Source organism: Choloepus didactylus, chromosome 20, assembly GCF_015220235.1.
Source record: "Choloepus didactylus isolate mChoDid1 chromosome 20, mChoDid1.pri, whole genome shotgun sequence".
Lineage (NCBI taxonomy): Eukaryota > Metazoa > Chordata > Mammalia > Pilosa > Megalonychidae > Choloepus > Choloepus didactylus.
The window spans coordinates 49,335,284-49,359,964 of record NC_051326.1 but is presented as its reverse complement, the minus strand read 5'-3'; the positions used below and the strand labels follow the sequence as shown (position 1 = coordinate 49,359,964).

The window sequence follows — 24,681 nt, the reverse complement described above, 5'->3', positions numbered from 1 at the left end:
TCAGACTGTCAAATACTGAAGAGAAGGAGAAAGTTCTGAAAGCAGCAAGAGAAAAGCAATTCACCACATACAAAGGAAACAGCATAAGACTAAGTAGTGACTACGCAGTGGCCACTATGGAGGCAAGAAGGCAGTGGCATGACATATTTAAAATTCTGAGAGAGAAAAATTTCCAGCCAAGGATACTTTATCCAGCAAAACTCTCCTTCAAATTTGAGGGAGAGCTTAAATTTTTCACAGACAAACAAATGCTGAGAGAATTTGCTAATAAAAGACCTGCCCTACTTCAGATTCTAAAGGAAGCCCTACCAACAGAGAGACAAAGAAAGGAGAAAGAGATATAGAGAATTTTAACAGACATATATACTACCTTACATCCCAAATCATCAGGACACTCATTTTTCTCCAGTGATCACAGATCTTTCTCCAGAAGGGACCATAAGCTGGGACATAAAACAAGCCTCAAGAAATTAATTAAAAAAAAAAAATTTAATATACTCAAAGAACATTCTCCAAACACAATGGAATACAAATAGAAGTCAACAATTTTTGAACTATAACTCCACTATTTACTTCCTACATGATAAAAAATACACAAACTCTAAAGACAAATCAGTGGTTTTGAACTCAATGTAAAATGCGTAATTTTAGACAACTATATAAAAATGGGGGGCTGAAGGAGTATAGGAACATAGTTTATGTGCCCTATTGAAGTGAAGGTGGTATCAAAGAAAAACAAGATTGATAGGGATTTAAGAGGTTAATTTTAAGCCCCACAGTAAACACAAAGAAATTATCAGAGAATATAACCATAGAGATGAAAAGTAGAGTTTGGGTTAAGAGAAATGGGGGAAGGGGCAATGGGGAGTTAAGAAAGGAGTGTAGGGTTGCTGTTTGAGGTGAAGGGAAATTTCTAGTAATGGATGGTGGGAAAGAGCATAACATCATTCTAAATGTGATTAATCCCACTAACGGAAGGCTAGGGAGGGGGTGGAATGGGAAGATTTAGGCTGTATATACGTTTCCACAACTGAAAAAAGAAAAAAAAAAGTCTAACTAGACGACAATTGAATGCTAAGGATGAACTTGGATGGGATTGGAGGGTGGAGGACAGGTGGCTCGAAGGGACACAGTTGAGACATAAGGAAAAGGGAATATAGAATGTAAGCATTGTATCATTGTTGAATCTCTTATACTTCTTAGCTGCGCTTAATGGAATTACATAAAAGAATGTTCTTGTTCATGGGAAGTACATACGTGAATTATAGTGTATGTTCAAGGATGTGTGCAGCTAACTCTCATATGTTCAGAAGACAGAGAAATAGATGATGGATGATAGGAAGGGAGGGAGGGAGGGAGGGAAAGAAATAGTGATGTGACAGCATGTTAAAGTTGGTGGATTGAGCTATCGGGGGAGGGGGGTCAGGGTATGATGGAATTCTGTGTATGGGGCTAGTATTGTTTTTGCAGCTATTCATGTAACTTTGAATTTATTTCAAAATAAAAAAAAAATTAAGTTATGATCTATGCCTGGAATAAATAATACCCGGATTAATCCATAAACTTGAAAGTACCTTTGATTTTGTTTATGGCAAATTTTTACTATATACAGTCCCATGGAAATTTTACAGTTAAAAAGTAGAGTATAATGTTATTATTTGTCATAGTAAAAATCTCCCTTGGATAGACATCTGAATGGAGTTTAACACTTTGTTAAGCAAAAGTGTTATCACGGTTAACAGTTATTATGTAAATTGTCACTAAAGAAAGACCAAAGCAAAGTTCTTATGTAAATTGGCCACTAAAGAAAGACCAAAGCCAACCGTTAAATAAACAAACTTCTCCAGGAGTTTTGATTTTTGATGACCATAAATACAAGTAGAAATACCTCTTTCTATATTAGTCTCCTATTGTCTCTGTTTTTCCCAGGAAAATTAAAGACATTAAGGGCCTTAAGTATATGCAAGCTCTAAAGAAAACTTTACTTAGACAGTGGTTGATTAGCCTTATTTTTTTTTAATTGTGCCACAATTAAAGTCAGTCATTTGAGTCCAAAGGGTCTCCATCTCCTTATCTAGACTATAATGAGAAGTAACGTCGTGGAACAATGATCCTGAACTTTTTAATGGTCAAATATCCATTTTGAGAATCTGTGACTATCTTTGACCTTCTCTCTCCCACACCCAGTCCAAATGCACACAATTCAAATTCTGTTCACAATTCCAGGATGTTCACTGTCCCTTAATTTTACTGTCATAGAGGAGATCATAGCCTAGCACCAGCTTTGTCCTAGACACTAAGTTCCAGGAACTTAAGAAAGAGTGCTTTTAAATGTGATCCTCAAAGCCACACTGAAGTTAGGTAATTTCATTTCATTTTGCATTTGAGGAATCTGGGAATCTAAGAGATTAAAGAGCAGAGATGGACTCCGAAGTCATTTCTCATCATAGAACCACATGGCCAGGAAGGTCCTTGAAGCTCATGTCTGCTTCTTACTGGAAACATGAGACTATCCTAAACTATCTTAAATGGACTTGAATTGTATTTGCTTTTAATGATGGTGCTATTTTACAGTCTCTCTTAAAACATCTGAAACTTTCCTAAATTCAACTTAACAAATATTTATAGGCTGTATACAATGTTCTATCAAAATCCTTCATCAGATGCCTTGCCCTTCCCTTTCTGTCTTCCGTGAAGGCACATACTTGCTGTTCACCAACTTACATATAAACTTATCCGTATGTTTTATGGTCATTATTAGATTTTATCTTCATCCTCGGGTCTTCAACAGCAACAAAAAATCAGTTTCTTAAGCTTTCTTTCAAAGCTCATATTTTCCAGTCATCTTTATTCTTTTTCTCTGATACTTCACCAAGACCTTCTTATTCTTCGGCAATTTTCAAAGACATCTCAGTACCGTGCTGTCTCAGCATGGTCTTAGCAGAAGGGTTTACCTACAATTCTTCCTTGTTTTCTTGATTTATTCTTCCTATTGCTTTTTTCATGGGATCATACACATAGCAAGAGATTTAAAGGTCCTTAAATTGCTGTCCAGTGTAGAAGTTAAGTCTATGTTTTTCACAAATGATTATGCTTATGAGTTTGATTCCCACTGGGACATCCATACAGTCTCAAAGAACAGCTGTAGCTCTTAGGGTTCCAGAATAATCTCAAAAGTAGAATTATATTCAACAATAATAATAAAAGATAAAACTGTATCAAGCACTTATGATGTACCAAGATCTGTACTGAAAATTTTGCACATATAATCTCACTATCCTATGAGATTATTACTATCCTAATTGCAAATGAGGAAACAGGGCTTTAGAGATCTTAAACAATACATACTTTGAACTCCAGTCTTCTTCTTGGGGCACTTTAATTTCACCCTTTTTAATAATGTACAAAGTATTTGCCTTTAGGATAACAACCGAAGGGTCTGACAATATCTACTGACTCCGTTCTAATGTGATCTGGGAAGTCAAATCAAGGATCCCAAAGGCCTTACCTGCTATGAAGCAGAGAAATCAGTATGTATTGATAAAAGACAATGAAGAAACCAGGTTTAAAGAAACTCAAAGGAAAAAAAGGAGTAGGTCTCCCTTTGAGAAGTCTTGAGTTCTAGTCACAAAATCAGAAGATGTAACTCTTCCCCAAGGGAGCTACTAGAAGCTTATTTAATTCAGCACTGATTTATCTCCATTGGAATCCGCTCTCACACAGGCTACAGATCTGTTTAGCCAGAGGTTCAGTGAAGTGATCGGCCTCTTCTTCAACCTTGGGCTTCTGATTTAATGATCTGCCCAGCACCATTTCTGTCTGTAGTCTAGAAGGCACTTTGACCACACCTCATCCTGAAGACCCAAAGTCTGTTTTCTCTTAAATCCTCCAGTTCACCTGTTATTTATACTTAAAGAGACACAAATACAAATAAATGCCATATACAGTAATGTGTTATATATTTTACAGCAACTAAGAAAAAACATATATACATATATGTATAATCATTAGAGAAAAAATAAGGCAGGTATTAATTATGAAAGGGTCAAGGATGCATCTGAGATCCCTGGGTTGGACAAATGGACAAATGGTGATGCCATTTCTGAAATAAAGAAGCCTTCCTGACAGAGTGAGAATCAAGTTTTGTCTACAAATATTAAGTTTGAGATTTCTTTGGTATATCCAGTTCAGGAAAGGAGAAAGGGCAAGAGCAGAAATAAGGTTTTAGAATCACCTATATATATATGCTATTTGAACTCACTGGAAGAATAGAAAAGAGCATAAAAATTTTTTTAAATGTAAGATGGGTCCAAATACTAAAAAAAACAAATACTCTGCATTAGCCCTGAGCAGATGCTCAAAGCCACAGCTCAGACACCCACAAAGGATGTGATTCCTCTCCTACACTTAACAGAACACACACTGCCAGGGACAATTCTACAGAAAGAATTTCTACATTACTCAAAACTGGAAGAAGAAAACCAGTACTTTTTGCTACATTCAAATTTGGACCTTAAAGAAATCACAAATATAGATAAAAAATGAAAGTAACGATTCTAAAATTATTGAGCACCATATAAATCTTCTCACATGTAGGTTTTAAGTAAAGTCTTTAATGTTTTATGTATCCTAAAATATCGATGAGGAAACTGAGGTGTGGGATGGCCAAAAAAGTCTTCCTGGAGGATTTAACATCTAAGTTGAGGTCAAACAGGTGGAAACAGGTAAGCAGACAAAAGAGGGATGTAAGAGCAGGTGACGGTAACTACATATATAAGGATTTGGAGATGAAAGAAAGGATGCCAAGAAGTGTGACTGCATAAGGTGTGACAGGGCAGGAGCAGGAGATGAATGGAGACTGGTCGGCAGGACCAGACAATGAATGAGGAGACTCATAAGCCATATTTAGAAATTTAGACATACCCTAAGGGAATTAAATAGCCATTGGAAGATTTTAAACAAATAATACATTAATGCAGTTCAGAGTTCATGCTAGTTGGTTCAAATATAATGTCAGTGGAAATAGATTAAAAAAATACTTAGGATATAAAATAAGCAAGGCTTGACAATAGACTACACATGGGATTAACCCAGTTTTGGGTGACTGAACAGATGTTTGTGCCATTCACTAAGAGGAAACAAATAAGAACTGAAGATAGGTTTGGGTTGGTGAAGTGGATGGTGAATTTAATTTTTAATATGATGAGTTGAAGGAAGCTTTGGGATATCCAGCTAGACGCATCCAGCAGTCAATAAAATGTAGAAGTTTGCATTTTAGTCTGGATTACAAAGAACAGATCTGGAAGTCATCAACATATAACTTAGAGCACCGGAATAGATGCATTCCTGCAAAAAGCTATTGAAGAGTTGGAAAAGAAGACAGCCTATGAATGGACCCCAATAAACTATAAAATTTTAAGGACAGGCAGAACAAGCGGTGTCTGCAAAGGAAATGAAAATTTCAAGAATAGTTGGAATCAGACTAGAGACGCTCTAGAAGGTACAATCTCACGTGTTACATTTGAGCAAGTGATCCAAAGATTGAAAAATAAATTTAAAAAGCATCCATCGGCTTCCATGTCATAGTGACCCGGGCAAGCGCAGTTTTCATAGACGTCTGGATTAGGAGCCAGACTGCACTGGGTGCAATTGGCTGCGAATAAGCAAGAGGTAAAAAGTAGGGGCAACAAGTGCAGATGCCTCTTTCAGTTTTTTTTTTAATTGTAAAAGCAAGGAGAGAAATAAAGGCAGCGGGAAGCAGCAAGCTCAGGCACATTTCTTTTCTTTTCTTTTTTGTAAAATAGGGAGACAGGTAAAGTAACAGGAGGGAGATTATGAAGTGGGCTAGCTCAGGGAGGTTTAAACCTATTTAAACGGGAATGGGAAGGACTGAGAGAGGGGGAGGTCAGCGGCTGTCAGCAGCAGCACAAGCGTGAGCCCAACTGTGAGCGCCTGACAGTTATCATTATACCCAACGCGTTACATGCCCAGCTCTAGAAAAATCCTGGTGCTCCATCCCAGAAAAGCCTCGACATACGTTCTCCCACCCACCTTCTGCCTGTGAGATGGCTGCTTTTCAGCTGAAGGAAGCCACCAGCATAAACTTTGAAATACGCTAAGGAAAAAGGATAGTCAAGGCCTGGCTAATGGGAGACGAAGCCTCCCTTTATGGGGAATAAGCCCCTTTTCTACCTAAGAATCAGCATGTTTAAAAAGAAGTCAGAACTGATAAGGAAAAGTATGCTGCAAGCTCAGGAAAATGAGAAAAATAGCCTGTATCCTACCTGGGACGTAGCTATAAAGTCCATATGAGGGTTTCAATTTCCATGTGATCATAGGGTATATTAATAAATTTTCTAATTTCCGGTTCTAGTCTGATTTCCAGTTCTTTAGATCTTTGCAAAGAATCCCATTTATTCTAGATATCCTTCTTAAGATATACTGATCTTTGAGTATGAGTATTAATCTGTACCAGCTCAAAACTTTCCTTAAATAAATGTGTGTCTCTGTACCCCAAAGTTTGAAAAGTAAATAAAATAAGCACGTTCAACTTCTACTGTGCCTTGTGCAGATACTGCCAGAGGTCTGTACTTCAGGTAAATTGGAATATATCGTTCCTGCCCAAGACACAAATTTACGAGAAAGAAGGGCTTGGAAAATTGGGTCTCAGAAATCTTCACTAAGTAAGAGAGCTAGGGAAGGCTACATTCTCTTTTACAATGCTTAACCCCTTTGTGTGTGTGGATTTGTCCATCCTTTCTGATTTTCATTTCTTTCTCTTTCTCTCTCTCTCTCTTTAGTCACAACAAAACGTTCTCCAGCTTCTTTTCTTATGATCCTGAATGCTTCTATTTCTACAGGGTGATCAGTGTTCTCTCCATCTGTTTAAAGAATCCTAGCTCACCCCAGTCTCTTAACTCCTCTTGAAAGGGGATTGACAGTGTCTAAAGGCTTTAAGAGGGCACAGAGATACAGCATCCAAAAGTACTCTTACCCTCAGATATTTTATTTTTCATACCAAGAAACAAAGGCTGTTGGAGAGAATCAAGTCAAAGCAAAATCAGTTGTTAAAGAATGCTTGCCAGAATTAACAGTGCATGATTGCTTTCTGAAAATATTTTTCTTATTCAGTCTTTCAGGTTGCCCGAGAGCAAAGAAAAGTGGCATCAGGATAGCACAAAGCAAAGAAGACAAAGAAGATCAAGAGCCAATTAGGTATGAGTGATCAATAAGACCAAGAAACAGGCAACATGACTTCTAGTGTGGGGCAATTTTAAACGTTTAAATGAAGAAAGTGAGCATTAGAAAAGAAAAGAATTCACAGTTCGTAGGGAGCATTCTTTGAAATTTCAATAAACTGGAAGGTCAGATAAAGGTCACCACTAAATTTAAAACAAAAGCCAAACAATGCACACCTGATAATTAGCGGAAAGGTATCATCTAAATTACAGGTGATGTCCAACAACCAGCTAGAATCCATCAATAGGCTGAAGGACCATCTAATGTTCTCAGTAACCAAAATCACAAGAAACTTACCTCTACTTCTTGGCAGTATAAGCCATTTAATTCAGAAGGAAAGGCAGATTCATGAAATTATACGAAAGTATTTAAATATAACATCGGAAATGAATATTTTACTGATTGTTGGCTTATATAATTCATTTAATTATACGGTGCCTTGTTCTAAAAAAGGACTTGAGACAGATGGCTTACACTAAGCATCAAATGGTGAGCACGAGACATATCACCCCCCTGCTGCTCAAGTCATGATATCCCCCCCTCCTTCAAATACCTGGTGTGCCTGGGTCAAAAAAACCGTAAGATAAACATGGTGCCATCTTAACTTGAGGTTTTCATTTTACTCAATTTCTTCGGAGAAAAATTTTAATTTAAATAAAATGAAAATTTAAAATTAAATTAAATTAAATTATCAAAATAAATTAAAATTTGTTAAAAATAAATAAGTAATACAAAATCTGTAGAATGTAAACTTTTGCCATTAAAAAAAACTACAGGCAAAATCCACATCCTTTGGAGCATGCAGGTGGCACATTTTCACAGTGCTACATTCTTGGAGATACACACATTATGTTTTTCATTTTATATGCTCGGCCCTTAGACATAACCTGTAGTACAGAAGTTTGGAAAGCACTGATTGGCCTATATGGAACTTCAGCTGTAGAAGATGATTTTTTCATTTATTCCCAAGAAATGTGCTGACCATGGACTCTGTGCCAACACTATACTAGGAGCTTTACTTAAATATTTTCTCTGATGCTTAAAATATTTTCTAACTGGTAGACTGTTTTGTAGACTTTGGAGAGCCCAGCTAATCAAATAAATGCTGCTGGCTCTTAAGAAAAACACAGGTTTATGCACTAGCCTTTAAAAAAATAATCTACAACTCTTTAACTTTGCATTTTTCTACCATAAAAGCTATTATTCTGTCCGAATTGGTGTCTTTTAAACAGACACCTGTATTTCACTTGCTGTAAGAATATAATTTTTCTTTTTCATATGCTGGAGTCAGCCATTCCTCACAAAAAAAAAAAAAAAAGAAAGAAAGAAATTTTGTTCCAGAAAAGCATTCCATGGAATAAGTATTTCTGTGAAGATGAAATATTTAATTACTCCACTAAGTGGTGTCTTCTATTTTATTTTTTCCTTTTTCTTAGCCAGTAGAGCATGATTGTTCTTTTTTTTCTTCATGTCAGGTTATTTTGACTTTGTTATAGAGGATACCAGGTATATGATGGCAAGACAATAAAGTTTATCTCATCTATCTGCTATCCAGATGTCCAGTTCCTGGTTGTGATGGTCAGGGTCATATAACTGGAAAGTATGCCTCCCACCGCAGTGCGTCGGGGTGCCCCCTAGCAGCCAAAAGGCAAAAGGATGGGTACCTCAATGGCTCCCAGTTCTCCTGGAAGTCAGTGAAGACAGAAGGTATGTCATGTCCCACTCCAGGATGTGATGGATCCGGACACGTCAGTGGTAGTTTCCTCACACATCGTAGGTGAGTAATTACCCTGTTGGTTGTTTTCTTTCGTAGTTCTGTTAGAAGTTTTCTAAATGGCTGTTTTTTGTTTTTTGTTTTTTGATCAAATTCAGTTTTATTGAGATATATTCACATATCATACAATCATGCATGGTGTACAATCAGCTGTTCATTGTACCATCGTATAGTTATGCATTCATCACCCCAATCTGTTTTTTGAACATTTTCCTTACACCAGAAAGAATAAGAATAAAAAATAAAAGTAAAAAAGAACACCCAAACCATTCCCTCCATCCCACCCTATTTTTCATTTCATTTTTGTTCCCATTTTTCTGCTCATCCATCCATACACTGGAGTGCGATCCACAAGGTTTTCACAATCACACTGTCATCCATTGTATGCTACATTGTTACACAATTGCTTCAAGAGTCAAGGCTACTGGGTTGGAGTTTGGTAGTTTCAGGTATTTACTTCTAGCTATTCCCAATACATTAAAACCTAAAAAGTGGTATCTATATAGTGTGTAGGAATGTCCACCAGAGTGACCGCTCAACTCCATTTGAAATCTCTCAGCCACTGAAACTTTATTTCGTCTCATCTTGCATCCCCCTTTTCGTCAAGAAGATATTCTCAATCCCACGATGCTGGGTCCAGATTCATCCCCAGGAGTCATAGCCTGTGTTGTAACTTGGCCAGTTTTAATGTAAACATTTGCAGCTTCTAATCATCGCTCTTGTTTAAAAAGAAAAGAAAATAATGAAAACTATTATACCTAGCTGGTGAGGTTTTGAGGTTTGGGAAAATGTGGGAAATGTGGAAAATGTGGGACAATGGGAAAAAATGGGGGAAAATAACCAATTTTTTTAAAAAGCCCAGACTCCTTCAACCACATATGAGGACAGTGGTTTTCAAATGCTTTTTTATCATGATACACATTAAAAAGGAAACTAGGTTTTAATTTTACATGCACACATACATACACAAAGACACGTGAATATCTGTATATTTATTTATCTTTGTTTAAAATCTCAGGCAGGACACACTCTGGACAAAAGGATGGCATGTGTCCCACTGGCCTCATGTTTAATGCCTGGACTAAAGATAGATCAGGAAATTTCCAAAAGATTCCATCAACTCTACTAATTTTTATTTGCTTAATTTAAAAAGAAATATATGCAATTAAATTGTATTAGAAAAAGAGGCCTACTTCGTTGAATCAAATGGTGCTAGATACTCTCATTGTAGAAGAATTATGTACAGTATAGACAAATCATGAGTGGCTTATTGATATAAGATTAGGCTTGGTGTCCTCCAGCTTCATGAAAACCAGGTTGGAGAGGATATGTAGGAGAAAATTCACATATCATATATGCAATGCAAATGTCATGACTTTTGGGGGAGAATTCACAACTTTTCCCTTTCTGCTTCTCTTATCATGCTATTTTTCACACAAATTGCATACATGCAACTTGAATCTATCTGTAAAAACCATATCAAAAACAGAATGAAGCCAAAGTTGATAAGAAAACTAAAAGGAATAATGGCATGCTCAAGAAAATGTGCAAACAATGTTAAATATAAAAGAAATTCTTGCTCATGTTGGAAATTCAAACAAGGTAAGTGGGCTTGAAGAAAAAAAATGAATTTTCTTTACTGACCCAATCTCTCAACTCACTTCTCAAAAGTAGTTGGTTATCTGCTTAGTACTTTCCTTTAAATATAAAAGCACACACACACACACATATGAATACAGGCACACATGTACATACAAGTACACACACACCCCTTACCATGATTTTTTCTTTTTATACAAATAGAGCACAATATATCTTAGATAAATGAATAAGTACAGGAACCTTGTCTGTGTTCTCACCATTATAGACCCAGGGCCCAGCAAATAGTAGACATTTGTTCTTAGATGGATAAACCTTTCCATATTAACACTCGGAGAACTGCTTCATTCCTCCTTACAGTAATGTAGTCCATCAAACATGCATACTTTATGTCTCCTTTCTGGATGTGAATATTACAAATAAGTCTACAATATAGTTCCTTATATATGTACATCTTAGTGTACTTGTGCAAACACTGGATATAGTCTCAGAGCAAATAGATTTGGACAAGTAGTGCCCTCCAAAAAGCTCCTACTTCCCAAACCTTTAAGTAAAGAGTAATAAAACTTTAAAAAATCCACCCATACAGTAGATGAATAATGGCATCTATGCTTTGCTAATCTGACACAATTAAAAACAGATTCATTTATTTGATTAAATACATGCATACCTTGGGTTCAAAAACTCATTCTTCAAGAAGATTGGCATCTACATGAAGCTAAACTTTGCAGAGGGCTCACCGTTTAGGACAAGTACACCTTTTGCTTAGATTTTGTCCCATTTAATTTTACCAAGTAGAAATAATTCTTATTCTACTTGGTAAAATTACCAATTAATTTGATTGAACTGTCAAATTAAGGTCAAGAAAATAAGCATTTGTCAGTAGCTCCCATTGTGCAGATTACATTGCTTCAGAAAGCTATTTCTCATTCTCAACAGGCAAACTCATCTGAATTCTATAGTGCAGCTTGTTCAGAGGCATTACTTGTATATCCTAAACAGCATTTGTGAGAAGTTGTATGAACATAGGAGTTAAAAGGTCAGGCTTCCGAGTCAGAAGGATTCACAAGGAACCACACCCTCCCTCTGCCCTGCTTTATCCCGGCATGGTCTTCCCAAAAATCCTCCCCTTAGATGCCAAAACAAAGGTCTCCACCCTGGGTTCTCACCACCACATATTTCTGTTTACTTTCTTGCTTGAGGCTCAGATACGGAAAAGGAGATTTCTTAAAGATTGAGCCAGCCACCAACTTGGATTTATGCCTCTTCCCTATTCTTTTCTCCAAAGGGATGCATGTCACCAGGGACTCAGACAGAGGGAGGTGGAGAGTTTGTGCACATGCACACAACTCATCTTTACAAAGCTGATGGAATCTTTGGGCTCAGATCATACTGTGTGAAGAAAATCACAGTCTACAGGTTCATATTACTCAGACAATTTGCAGCATGAAGAAACTCTCCTTTCTAGAAATTCCCTGTTGTACTCCATTTCTTATCTGCAAATAATGCATTCTCAGAGCTCTATGGGTTTCTGCTTCATTCTTGTTAGACACCACACTTTTGCTACCAGCCTAGACAGCTCCCTCTAGGTGTCCAGGGTCCTTGGAGGAGGCCATCAAAGCATAAGGCAGGGCAAAAATGACCATCAGCCTTCACCTAGAGGTCAACAGCTTGTGCTGGGAAGGGCACTGAGTTGCCCGTCTTGGGCATTATTCTTCTTCAGGTAAAATGGAGCCAGAAAGGATAAAAATCTTAGAACATCTCAGATTTAATTTGCATTAGGTGTCATACCTTTGGTTGGCAGAGCTTTGAGGATACTTTGTTACTTTATTTTCTGATAAAGATTCAATGGAAAACACTCTGAACCTGCTTACATTAGTTACCCCTAAGGAGAGAAAGGGAAAGTCTCTCTTTAATCTAGGGAAATTGGGGTGTGTGTAGAGCTGTGTTTCTGAATATCTTGGTGTAGGTGAAAAATATCCCTTTTTGTAGGGTATGTATGTGTCTTTGTGTGAAAGAAAAAAATAAAAAGGACAAGGGCACTTAGGTAAAAGAGATTTTCAGGCCCTGTAGGCACACTCGACCTATGGTTTTTATCTGTTAGACAAATTTTCATTTATTTTTTTAAGAAGGCAAAACATTAATAATAGCTAATGATGGTAATAGTAATACTAGGCACATACATAGCTAAATGTATAAAAATAAGCATATAAAAGAGTCTAATATATTCTTTCCTGGGAAGGAGCATGGCCTTGGAGCAGACAGACAGCTTTCTCCAACCTTTAATGTGATAGTGAAGATAACCCCACCCAAAAAAAGATACCCCCTCCCAAAAGAGACCAGTGTCCACACTTTTAGATGTGTGGCTCCTACCTATGTGTATGAAATCAAAGCTACTTTCAGAATCAGAGGGAAATACTAGGCTGAAATAGAAGTTTCTTTTTTTCATTTTCCTTTCTCCCAAATTGTGACAACCCTGTTAGATGACTAAATAATTGCTTTCTTAGGGGGTGCCAAAATGTAAACAGTAGATGAAGGAGGAAGCAAGTTTCCTATGGCTTCAGGGTCTTCTTGTACATCAAGCCTTCTCACTCAAATTTCCTTTTCATAACATTATACTCACTGCATAGACTCTCTGATTCCTCTCCCCCAAATAATGATGTTTACAGCTGACACATCTGCAGTATCCTATTTGTCACAAAATTGTTTCCATTTCATTTCCTAGTAACTCCTGGAACAATTGAAATCCTTTATATATTTTATATATTTAAAGGATTGGAAAGGAATATTTCTCTCCCAGTTCCTTTTCTCTGGAGCTCAGGGGTATCTGAATAAAAACAGACCTAATGTAAAAGAAATAAAAAATGTTTTCTTTCATCTTTTGGGATTCACTAGGCCTTTCTAGAAAAGCAGTGTTTAAAATGAAAAATAGGTCATTCAAAGCCAAATCTTTCATATAAGTAAGACAAATGTTTCTACTGAGACATGTTACTGATACTTAAATAATAAAAAATTCTGAAGTTCCCTTTTTTCCCTAATTATAGATGGCACATTTTAAAAACACATGCCCTTCATGATAAATTCATGCCTGCTATTTCTTGAGTATTTGAGATTGAAAGATTATTCCCATCAGGAGGCTTCTTCTCATCAATAATTTTGAAGGTCAAGTTATTATCAGCACTTTGTCACAGGCAGCCATACCTGAAGCAGTTGCAGCAGCGAGTCATCCAGCAGGGGCTGAGTGTCAGGGTCAAGGGGAACACAGGGCCCATATGTGTCCTGAGGATTTTCTAGGAAGAGAAAAATGTAAGTACACATATTGTCTAAAGAATAGAAACCAGGAGAGAGAAAGAAATTAAAGATACAGAAGGCATCAGAGGGAGTTAATAGAGCAAGATCTTGGTGGAGGTCAGAAAACAACAGAGTCAAGGACGAGATAAAGGTGTGAATCAAGCAGAATAAGTGTGGCTATAGACACACTGGAAGTGAGGGCAGGCAGGAAGTTAACGTGAATCATACGTGAAGATGGTAATTTCATCACAGGAAACAATGGCATCAGCTAACAGGTAAAAGAGAGAGTGGTGGGCACCTTAGGCAGGGTCCTTAAGGGAAGTGGCAAATGTTTGGAATAGTCTGTAAGACCGGATGCAACAGAGTAAAATGAATAATGGTGATGCCAAGCAGGACTCAGCTGAAACCAGCGACCCTTTATCAGTAGTGGCTTTATCAGCCTGACAGGAAGGCCCCATAATATTTGGCCATCAGGGTAAAAGACTTTTAAGGTGCATGGGACAGAAGGGTAATGAATGAAGAAATTGAGGGTGTTGGCTATGGTATGATTCAAATGAGCAAGTGTGGGGTTCCAGATAGGTAGGAAAGGACAGAGAAGATAGGGTGCTAAGTGTGCCAAGGCTGCTATGACAGATACCACATACCTGTGGGCTTGGACAACAGGAATTTGTCTCACAGTTTTGGAGGCTACAAGTCCAATGTCAAGGCATTGCTGGGCCATGCTTTCTCCCAGAGTCTGTAGCTTTGGGAGACTCTGATTTGCCAGCAATCCTTGACATTCCTTGGCTTGTAGATGATTTCTGTCTCTTTTCAATGACCATCTCTCTCTCCCTCTCTGGCTTCTACCAACTGGCTGTATCCAAATGTCCTCTGCTTATAAGGACTGTAAGTAATATTGGAGTAAGGCCCACTCTGATTCCATTTGGCCTTAATTTCTTCAAAGACCCAATTTACAAATGAGTTCATACCCACAAGACAGTGGGTTAGGAATTGAACATGTCTTTTGTGGGGGACATGATTCAGTCCCCGACAGATGGGTCGATTGAGAAATCAAATCCAAACTCATAGCATGCATACACAGTTCTCCTTGACCTGGCCTTGTTTCTTTGTCCAATATCATCTCCTACTACCCTTTTAGCTGGGCATTCTGAGCTACTGAAAAGAGTATCTTGCAGGTTTCCATCTGTATCATGATATTTCCCCTCTGTACCTTTTTATTACTGAGAACACCCTTTTTTCCATCTCCCCATCTGTCTCATTAATGCCTCCTCATCCTTCAAAATAATATTAGTTGATGCAATTTAGGGCTTATTATATGTGAAGCAGAGTCATAGCACCTTAGTATATTAACCCTTTTAATCTTAGAACAACCCAATGAAATAGGTATTATAATACTCCCTATTTTAAAGATTAGGAAATTGAGACAAAGAGAAAGTAAATAACTTGCCCAAGCTTACATAGGCTGTCAGTTACGGAGCCAGGGTTCCAGCTCAGGCAGTTTGACTTCTCCGGCTCATTGCTTTTCTCCTTTGTGTTTTCCTGCCTCTTTGGACTCTGCTCTTTATTATCAACTCGGTGAAACCTCACCTGACTTCCTCTAAGTAGTGATCCCTTCCATTATTGTCCCACTATTGAATAACTGCTGTGTTTGCTGCACTGTATTGTAACTATCTGTTTACATGTATGAGTCCCCACTAGACAGTCAGCTTCTTGAAGGCAGGGAGCATTTCTGGTTTTTGTGCATATCCATAGTAATTAATTAGCTCAGTGGCTAGCATATATCAGCATTTTAAAAACGTTTTAATATACCAGTGACTCAATACATCTAAAAATGTTTTGGAAAGTTGCGGTTAAAAATAGGCAGCAGCTGTGTGTTTAATAGAGCATATTTGAAGAAATGAGACCTAATTGTCAGACACAAATGGTTCACCAGGCGTGTAGAAAAGATACCGAAGAGCAAAATTCCATGTCGGGAAGCAATGGAGCAAAAAGAATTAGGTAGAAAAAGTAGAGAGGAAGCTAGAAAACTGTGCCACCCTGGTCTGAACAAACCCAAGAGACTATTGGCCATACCCCATCTTTAAGGAAAGACACTTCAACAAGTGTGAGATAGGAATGTCAAGAACTGAGCTCAAAGGCAATGCATATTATAAGCTCAGTAAATTCAGGGAAGAGATACAGGCTGGAAGAAGAAGGGAGGAAATGAAAAGGAGAGAAGGGGGAAAACATTCTTTAACCATCAAAAAGTGTAAGCATATTAAACACACATTGTTGCTATCAACTCAATTCTCACTCTGCTTCAAGTAAGTTTGGGAAGATTCTGCAAAATTAAAGTACACTGCTTCTAACTCTGAAATATAAATTAATTAATTTAGATAAAGTCATAATATCTTTCATAAAGCCTTGTCCAAAATAACTAATGAAAAAAAATCACACCCTAAATCCTCTTAAATGTTTTCTACCTGGACCATGTGAATTAATCTGTTCATTTTCAGTCTCTTTATAGTCCATTATAAATGAGGAAATAGCATTTTTTAGAATGCTTATTTTGTTTGATATTTTCTAATAGAATTGTCGTAAAAACAAGTCACCATGTATTGGGTATTTGCTATGTGTCAGATACCCTGTGAAGGTTTGTTTCTTCAATCAAACATTATCTCATTTAATATAAATATTAGTTAGGATAGGCTACCTGTTATAACAAATAGACCCAAAATGGTTCAAATAGAGTGAAAGATTATTTCTTGTTTGAATAACAGAATGGGGCAAGTGAACATAAGAACAGAGCTCTGCCATCTTCACACACGGTTTCCATTGTCTCCATTCCAGCCATCCAGAAAGAAGGAAAAAACATGGAGGATCACATGTAGGAGATTTTTAGGGGCCAAGTCTGGAAGCAATGCACATCACTTCCTCTCACATCCCATAGGTAGAATTCAATCAAATGGAATAGAATTATCCAACTGTGAGGGAAGCCAGGGGGTGTAGTCTACTTCTGAGCTCAAGGAGAAAAGAAAACCTCTATGCTATCCTGCCTCCTTGTGATCCTGAGTAGCCATACTGTATACCAAAACATACTTACACATTTAACCTCAGCACCCTGAGGTCCGTATAGTCCACATTTTAGAGATGAAGTAATTAAATCCCAGCAAGCTTCCAGTAAGTGTAAAAGCTGGGGTTTCACTAGGCACTATCCAGACTATCCAGCCGTAGCCTCCACCTCATCCATGGGGCCATCAACATCTACATCGAATTCCTCTACAGCAATAATGACACATCCAAAGGACCTCGTACAGGACTTCACACAGTGCAGGAACTCAAAAAATAGCTATTCAATGAAGCTCTTACAACCTGTCTAATAGATTTTTTTTTTTTTTTTTTTTTTTTTTTTTTTTTTTTTTGTCTCATAACAAATATCACTAGCTATTCTCTAGGGCTAGAGGGGGAAGTAAAGTGGAGGCAGCTCTCTCCCTACCCAGGGTTGTCCTCTCTAGGCGGAACACCCTACTGCCCTTGGCCCACGATGAAAATGTTTCCAATGTCTGATGATGAGCAAAGAGGGTTATTGTGGTTAAGACCTTGGCCACCCTTACCAAACCCATGCATATAAACAGAAGACACTGAAGGAGGTCCTTGTTATTCTTTGCTCAAGACCTTCTCTGATGATGCATTCAAATTCCACAGAACAGTGAATAAAGAAGATCACAGGTCTGGCAGCTGTAATCCATGCAGTAGACAAAAACCTAGGGCCTTGCTACGTGTGGAATGTTCCTCGTGGTTTCTCTTTAAAGGCCCTCTCTGGACACTTTCACGTTTCCTCCAGCTAACCACTTCTGCCCCTTCCTACACTTTCCCTGGGTCCCCACTTCCTGTTTCTGCTGCTGGCAAGAGGAATGGGTGCAGGAGATGAAGAAGACATTGCCAAGGGCTCCTTCAGACCGGGTGGTAGCTTTTTGTTTTACCCAGGCATATTGAAATAAATCATACCTCAGTCTGCAACACAAGAAAGAACATCTCCTAATTTGGAGGTTTCTCTGGGCTATAAGAGATGAGGAAAGGAAGCAAGAATCAAGCAAGGGAGGGTGGTCCCAACTGAAGGAGTAGAAGGTATAAATAGGCCAGAAGGAGAATGAAGAACATTTACATTCAGGGCCAAACCATGTACTGAACTGGTAGTTGTATTGTGCTCTACCTCTTGGGAAATTACCAGTTCTGGATTCCCTTTGGCAGCCCTTCAGTATCAACCCTTTCTTGTCTATCCAGGTTGCCATGTTTGTGGGAAAAGAAAGTAAACGGCTGTGTTTTTGTTCAAAACTCTGATTTTCTTAGTTTTCCATGGCTGCTATGACATATAACAAAAACTGGTTGGCTCAAACAGCAGGAATGTATTGTCTCACAGTTTTGGGGGCCAGAATCCAACGTCAAGATCTTGACAGTCCATGCTTCCACCAGGAGTCTGTAGAATTTTGATGGTGGCTCAGACTCTGCCCCCCATCACAAGGCCATCTCTCTCTCTCTCCTTCTCTGGCTTTTACTGACTGATGTACCCGAATTTCCTCTGCTTATAAGGACTCTAGTCATATGAATTAAAGCCCATGCTGATTCAATCTTGCCTCATCTAAATAGAATCTTTGAAGAACCTGTTCACAAATGAATCCACACCCACAGGATGAGGAATTTGGACTTGAATATATCTTTGTGGGGGACGTGATTCAATCCCCAACACTGATCTTAGAATTTGTTTTGCTGCCAAAGGAGGCTTGGCAGGCAGGAGCCAGCATTAACCCTGGAGAATTCTGTTCAGAGATGAGCCACACAGAAAGGCTACTCTCCATGAGAGTGTTGTAAGGAGAGAACGAAACATTTGAAGTTGAGACCTGGTTGAAGACATAGTTGGACTCTTGTGCTGGGCAAGGAGTGTAGGGCTGTGGGCCTCATGCACCCTGAACACAGCAGTTCCACACACTGCCCCTGGCTTTTGCTTTAAAGCTCCTCTCCTCCCACATCCTCCTCCCACATCCATCCACAAGAGAGGTTCAGGCTCAGCTAGCACCACTGTGATGAACTGCAGATGGTAGGAAACACATTCCCTTAACTCCCCACATTCTTTCACTGCTTTCCATTTGAAAGAGTTTAAATGGCTTCACTGTTTATCTCCAGAGCTGTTTCCTCTGGATAATTTGCTGTACTCGTCCGGTGGTTATTTGAGAACGATTTTGGACTGAATTCATTCAACTGCCCTTTAGAGTCAGGCTCAGTTCCTGGACCAGACGGGCACCTACATATGGAGCGTTCTCCTTATCAAGTGCCCCTCGATGTGGTTCTCCAATGCACAGTGTGCCACCTGCTGCTACGGCTTCCTGAAAGCATCTCACACATTCAGATTCTTTTATTTGAATATCCGTATTTTAGTGTTTGACAGAAAGCATTTGGGAGGAAAGAACTCAGATCCAACATCTGTCTCAAACTGTGAATCCCAAAGGGCACCATGAAACATTAAAAGCTAAAAGTTACATCTGTTAGACCTCCTCTGCCTGAAAAAACAAAATATTTTTGAATAGCATTTACTGGGGTGGAAGGCTGTCATATTTTATTTTTACAAGAATTCTTCCTCCAAAAGCACTTTCACATTCGCCATCTCATCTTTATATCCCCATGGTCTAAAAAGCATTCAGCAAATGTTGAATGAATAAATTTAAGCTTAAAAATAACCTTGAAGAGCAGCCTGTAAAACTGAACTATCATTTATTGCATGAGCACTGTATTTGTTTTCTAAATTAGTTTTCTCATTCATTTTCTGAAATACCACAAATATAGTGGCTTAAAACACCAATTTATTATCTCACAGTTTCTATGGGTCAGAAGTTCTGCCTGGCATCAGTGGGTCCTCTGCTCAGAGTCTCACCAGAATGAACACAAAGTTTTGGCAGACTGCAGTCTCATCAAGTTCAGTGCCCACTTTCAGTCTCATTCAGGTTCTCAGCAGAATTCAGTTGCTTACGGTTGTAGGACTGAGGTCCCCATTTTCTCGCTGGCTGTTAGCTAGGGCTGATCTCAGCTCCTAGAGGCCACCCTAGGGTCCTACCCAGGTGGCTCTTTCACAACATGGCAGCTTCTTCAAGGCCAGCAGGAGAATTTCTCTTCAGCCTGCTGCAAGGAGTCTTATATAACAGAACCTGATGGGAAAACAACCAGCCCATCACATTCACAGTTCGACACACACTCAAGCGGAGGACATTCTTCAGGCTTGAACACTGGGGGCAGGAATCTTGAAGGCCATAGTGGTATCCCATCTACCATAGCACATTATTTTGGCCTCTGTGCCAGGATCCTTGGAGACATAAAAAATTTGATACAGTCTCTACCCACCCCACTCCCCAGAACCCTAGCCTGTAATAATTGTATAGAGAAGACCAATGTACAAAAAAAACTAACAAAACAAACAAAGAAGGTCTTTTTTATCTCTAATAAACTAGAATCTGACCTCTTAGAAGCTATTAGGTCCCAATATGTATATTAGTCTAAATAAATAGAGAACAAAACAAAAACTTTGACATCCCCATAATTAGTGTTTGAACTGAAACTATGATCCAGGATTTTGTCTTCTCTAAATCATTTCTGATAAGCCCATGATCACCTTCAACTCCTAAATGAATAGTAGGTTTTTAGGATTATGAAATGTTTTTTCAGTGTGGTTGTATTCTAACATGTACTTATGTATTATTCTCCAAATATATATCCAAACTATAAACTGTTCACTAGCCCCAATCAAGAAACCCTGGTCCTTACTCTAAAGCACCATTAAATATGCCCCCTCATGCCCCAACACCCCCCACCCCCCGCAAGCAGCCTTACTTTACAGGTGATATGATTTCATTTCTTCACAGGCCTTATCAGGTGGCTTATGCCAACACATAAGTAATTTTCCAGGCCTACGCTGTCTGGTGCAATAGATCCTAGACACATGAGGTTACTGACCCCTTGAAATTTTATTACTGAGAAAAAGGACCTGAATTTTTTATGTTTGACTTCAGTTAGCTTACATTTCAGTGTACATAGCCACATGTGGCTAGTGGCTACCATATGAAATTGTACAGATCTAGCCAAAAAACAATCCATCTGCAGCTCCTTGCGGGTACTTGATAATTTTCCTGAATTCTTCTAGGAAACACGAAGTAGTATAATATATGCAGGGCTGGTCGAGTATCTAAAGGCAGGGCTGCTGGTCCCCTTTTAGCAGACCTGCTCGGCAAGCTGCTCTAGCAGTTATCATCTTGCACTCATCCAGCAACACCTTCTAAGCTAATCCCACTTTCCAACTCGATGGGCAAAAGAGGTCAGATGCGGAGCAGCAGAACTGAACCAAAGAGAGTAAAACCAAGGGCAGATGAAAACAACTGCCCCTCACCAAGAGGATTGCTGGTCACTGACATCACCCCCTTTCCTGAGAGCATCACATCTTCATTGCCATGTTTATCTCTGTCTGTAATTTCTATCTTCCCATATGTAAATGTCATTTGAGGCTGCTTTTGGTAAAAACTCATATTCATGGAATAGTTATAATTCAAGTAAAAGAAAGAGGATAGAGAACTCTTATAGGAAAATGGGAAAATATTTGTACTAAGAACCCAAAACCAATTAATGTACATGATTAAAACTAAATTTAGCTCTGAGCTCCCTGGAAGACAAGCAAAAAGGGAAACAAAAAGAGAAATATTTTTCTTACTGTCTGTATTTGTCAGCATTAAGTTCAGTTGGCAGCAAACTTGAATAGTGACATAATTTGATGAAAATTAATTATTTTTATCATATGAATACAAGCAGTTTAAGGTGGACATGGTAGCTCCATGATCACTAGAATCACAGGCACTTTTTATCTTGTCACGTCTCCCCCAAGTTCTATTTTACTGCCCTACCAACAGCCCTTTTGTCCAGTTGCAATCAGCAGGAAAGAGGAGGTGGATGCAGGGGGGCTCTCTCTTTAAGGACACCTACCAGAATTGCAGGCAATTCTTCCCCTTCCCCCCGACTGCCCCTGGACCCACATTTAGTCATCTGGCCACACCCAGCCCAAGGTGTGGGTAGCCATGTTCCTTGCTCACACTTGGGGATTTTATCTCTGAAGAAGAAGGATAGAAACATACTGGGCACAACCTGCACTCCCTATCATACGGACTGACATAAAAGGAGAGAAAAAAAGCATACACTTTGGACATACTCCCCAGTACTAAATTTTCATAGATATCTCAGTGAGAATTCTAATCAAACTCCACAGATTGAATACAAAATTTTCCCCCCTGAATCTCAAACTCTACTAAAATGACTTGCTCTCATTTTACAAGCCCACAAGATGAAAAATAAATACGGAAAGATAATAGCATACAATAGACATCCACAAAAGATTGGCAGTTGTAAAGCTGATGACTCAGGTGTCACCTCGCTCTACTCTGCTAAGCACCTGAAAAGTAAGGGACAGGGTTGGAGATGGAGAGATGGAAGTGGGGAAAGGAAACAAAGAAAAAAAGAGAGCTAATGTGTACTGTAGATCCCTGTAAAATCCATGAATAATAGCCAACAGATACTTCTGAAGTTAGGAATTCAGAGTAGGGTTGAAAACAGGATTAATTGAAAAATCTTTATAGGAAGCAGTTCAACTCCTAGGTGCCCTGCCCCACACCTCCAGGTGATTACTTCTCTTTCACATCAGCAGAAAGAGAAGCTAAACCAGAGAAGCTTGGATCTGGGATACTGGGTAAAGCTGTTAAGAAACAAGCGTGAACTATTTTAGTAAGAAGAAGAATATTAAATGAAATGGTGAGGACCAGCCCCCAGCCGTCTTCCCTTCTTGGCTCACAGAACCTAGCCTTGGCCATCTACTTACGCTGCATTCTCTGCATTCTCCACCTCTCTCATGCCCACTCTAGACAAGAGAGTGAAGGATTCTTCTCCAGGGAGTCAACAGATCCAAGAGAAAAGAACCTACAGTTACTGGTATTTGAGAAAGTCCTTAGCATGAATGAACAGCCGAGGATTACCAGCCATTTAAGGAAGGGACTAAATAACACGACAAAACCAAAATAAACATGAACAAACAAAAAGAAAGAAGGAAGGAAGCGAGAGAGGGAGGAAGGGGAAAATAAAGGAAAAGAAACTCATTCTCGGAAAGAGAAGAAATCTTTCAAAAAAACAAAACTACAATTTGTCATCAGACATAAAGGAATAAAAAGAATATTAAAATCGATCATATTCATAACCCAAGAACATTAAGAGAACAAGAAAGATGTCTAAAAAAAAAATGAGCAAAATAAAAATTTCAATTAGGTTAGAATATAATGTTAAGAAAACCTCCCTTAAATTAGGGTTAGAAAACATTGGAAAAAGGAGACAATTTTTCTTTAAATTGAGAAATACTTCAGGACATTTAATAACCAACTAGTAGTAGTTTTTGAAAATGCACTTCTGACCAACTGGCTAGAAATTTCGGGATTCCCACCCCACCCCTCACCCCCAGGTTCGATAATTCCCTAGAACCATTTACAGAATTCACTGAAAGCCTTATACTTACAAACATAGTTTTAATATAGTAAAAGGATACATATAAGAAGCAGCCAAAAGAAGAGACGCATAGGGTGAAGTCTGGGAGGGTCACAAATGCAAACTTTGGCATTTGTTGTGCCTCCTGGCACAGAGATGCATTTTCTCAATGGCTTCCAGGGTCCAGAGTTCACATGGGTCTCATTACGCAGGCATGATGGATGGAATCACATGTCCATGTAGTTGAACTCCATCTACAAACCCTTTCCATTCCCAGAGGTCAGGGAATTGGGACTGAAGTGATGTGTTTCCAAGCCCCAACCTCCTAACCAAAAGGCTGGTCTTTCTGGTGGGGGCAGCCCCTACCTAAGACTGCAGGTGTGGTTGGCCCCTCCCTGTTGTCTCATTAGCATATGAACAATCAGGTCTGTCCTGGGCCCAGCATGAAGAACAAAATACACTCCCCTCACAGGAAATTCCAAAGATTGAGAGGTTGCTTCCTTAGGGACTGAGGATGAAGACCAGCCAAGTTTTTCATTATCCTGTACTGCAATATGTACGTATATATGTGTGTATATGTGTGCATATATGAATATATTCTATACATATGCATGCACACACACACACGTGCATACAGATACAAAGAGAGATTTACTGCAAGGTATTGGTTTTTGAGATTGCAGGGGCTGACTAGGCAAGACCAAAATCCAAAGGGCAGGCCCTCAGGAAGGGTAAACAAAAATTCTTTGGCAGGAGCTGAAGCTTCCACCCACATGTGGAATTTCTTCTTGTTCAGTGAAACCAGTTCTACTCTTAAGGTCTATCAACTGATTATATCATGCCTACCTAGATTTTCAAAGATCATCAACTTAAAGTCAACTGATTACAAATGTTAATCACATCTACAGAACCCTTCACAGCAACAACTAGATTCGTGTTTGAGTTACTATAGCCCAGCCAAATTGATACATAAAACTATCCATCACACATATCCACACAAAAGTACATCGTCATGAAACTTTGGAAGCCTAGAGATAAAGAGGAAATGAAAACCCCAAAGTCTCCCATAGAGAAAAGAGCCAAAGAAAAAGAATCTCAGAGACACTATATTTCTCAACAGAACTCTGGAAACTCGAAATGAATAGAACCATGCCTTTAACATTCTTAGAAAATGATCACCCACCTGGAATTCTACTCCCAATCAAAATACCACTGTAAAAGAAGAGAAAAGATATTTCTAACAG

General features: G+C 38.7%; 1 protein-coding gene and 1 long non-coding RNA gene across 23 annotated transcripts in view; one reads left to right on the top strand and one right to left on the bottom strand.

The window, feature by feature from the left end:
* LOC119516385 overlaps positions 1-23,576 on the bottom strand; it is a 32,033-nt gene extending 8,457 nt beyond the window's left edge. The window contains exons 1-3 of one of the 3 annotated variants that reach the window (XR_005213296.1): positions 23,499-23,576; positions 14,548-14,590; positions 13,814-13,902 (exon numbers count right to left, since the gene is read on the bottom strand). This is a non-coding gene — a long non-coding RNA (uncharacterized LOC119516385). Of the gene's footprint in view, positions 1-13,813; positions 13,903-14,547; positions 14,591-22,784; positions 22,824-23,468 lie in introns of all 3 variants that reach the window. The other 2 variants (XR_005213294.1, XR_005213293.1) reach the window with 2 other exon arrangements.
* Positions 1-24,681, top strand: part of MYT1L (myelin transcription factor 1 like) — a 578,669-nt gene that overhangs the window by 520,671 nt on the left and 33,317 nt on the right. For all 20 annotated transcript variants that reach the window (XM_037812732.1, XM_037812728.1, XM_037812736.1 and 17 more), the window contains 2 exons: positions 7,132-7,215; positions 8,795-9,016. In XM_037812732.1, the coding sequence (XP_037668660.1) occupies positions 7,132-7,215; positions 8,795-9,016 (306 nt within the window). The remainder of the gene's footprint in view (positions 1-7,131; positions 7,216-8,794; positions 9,017-24,681) is intronic.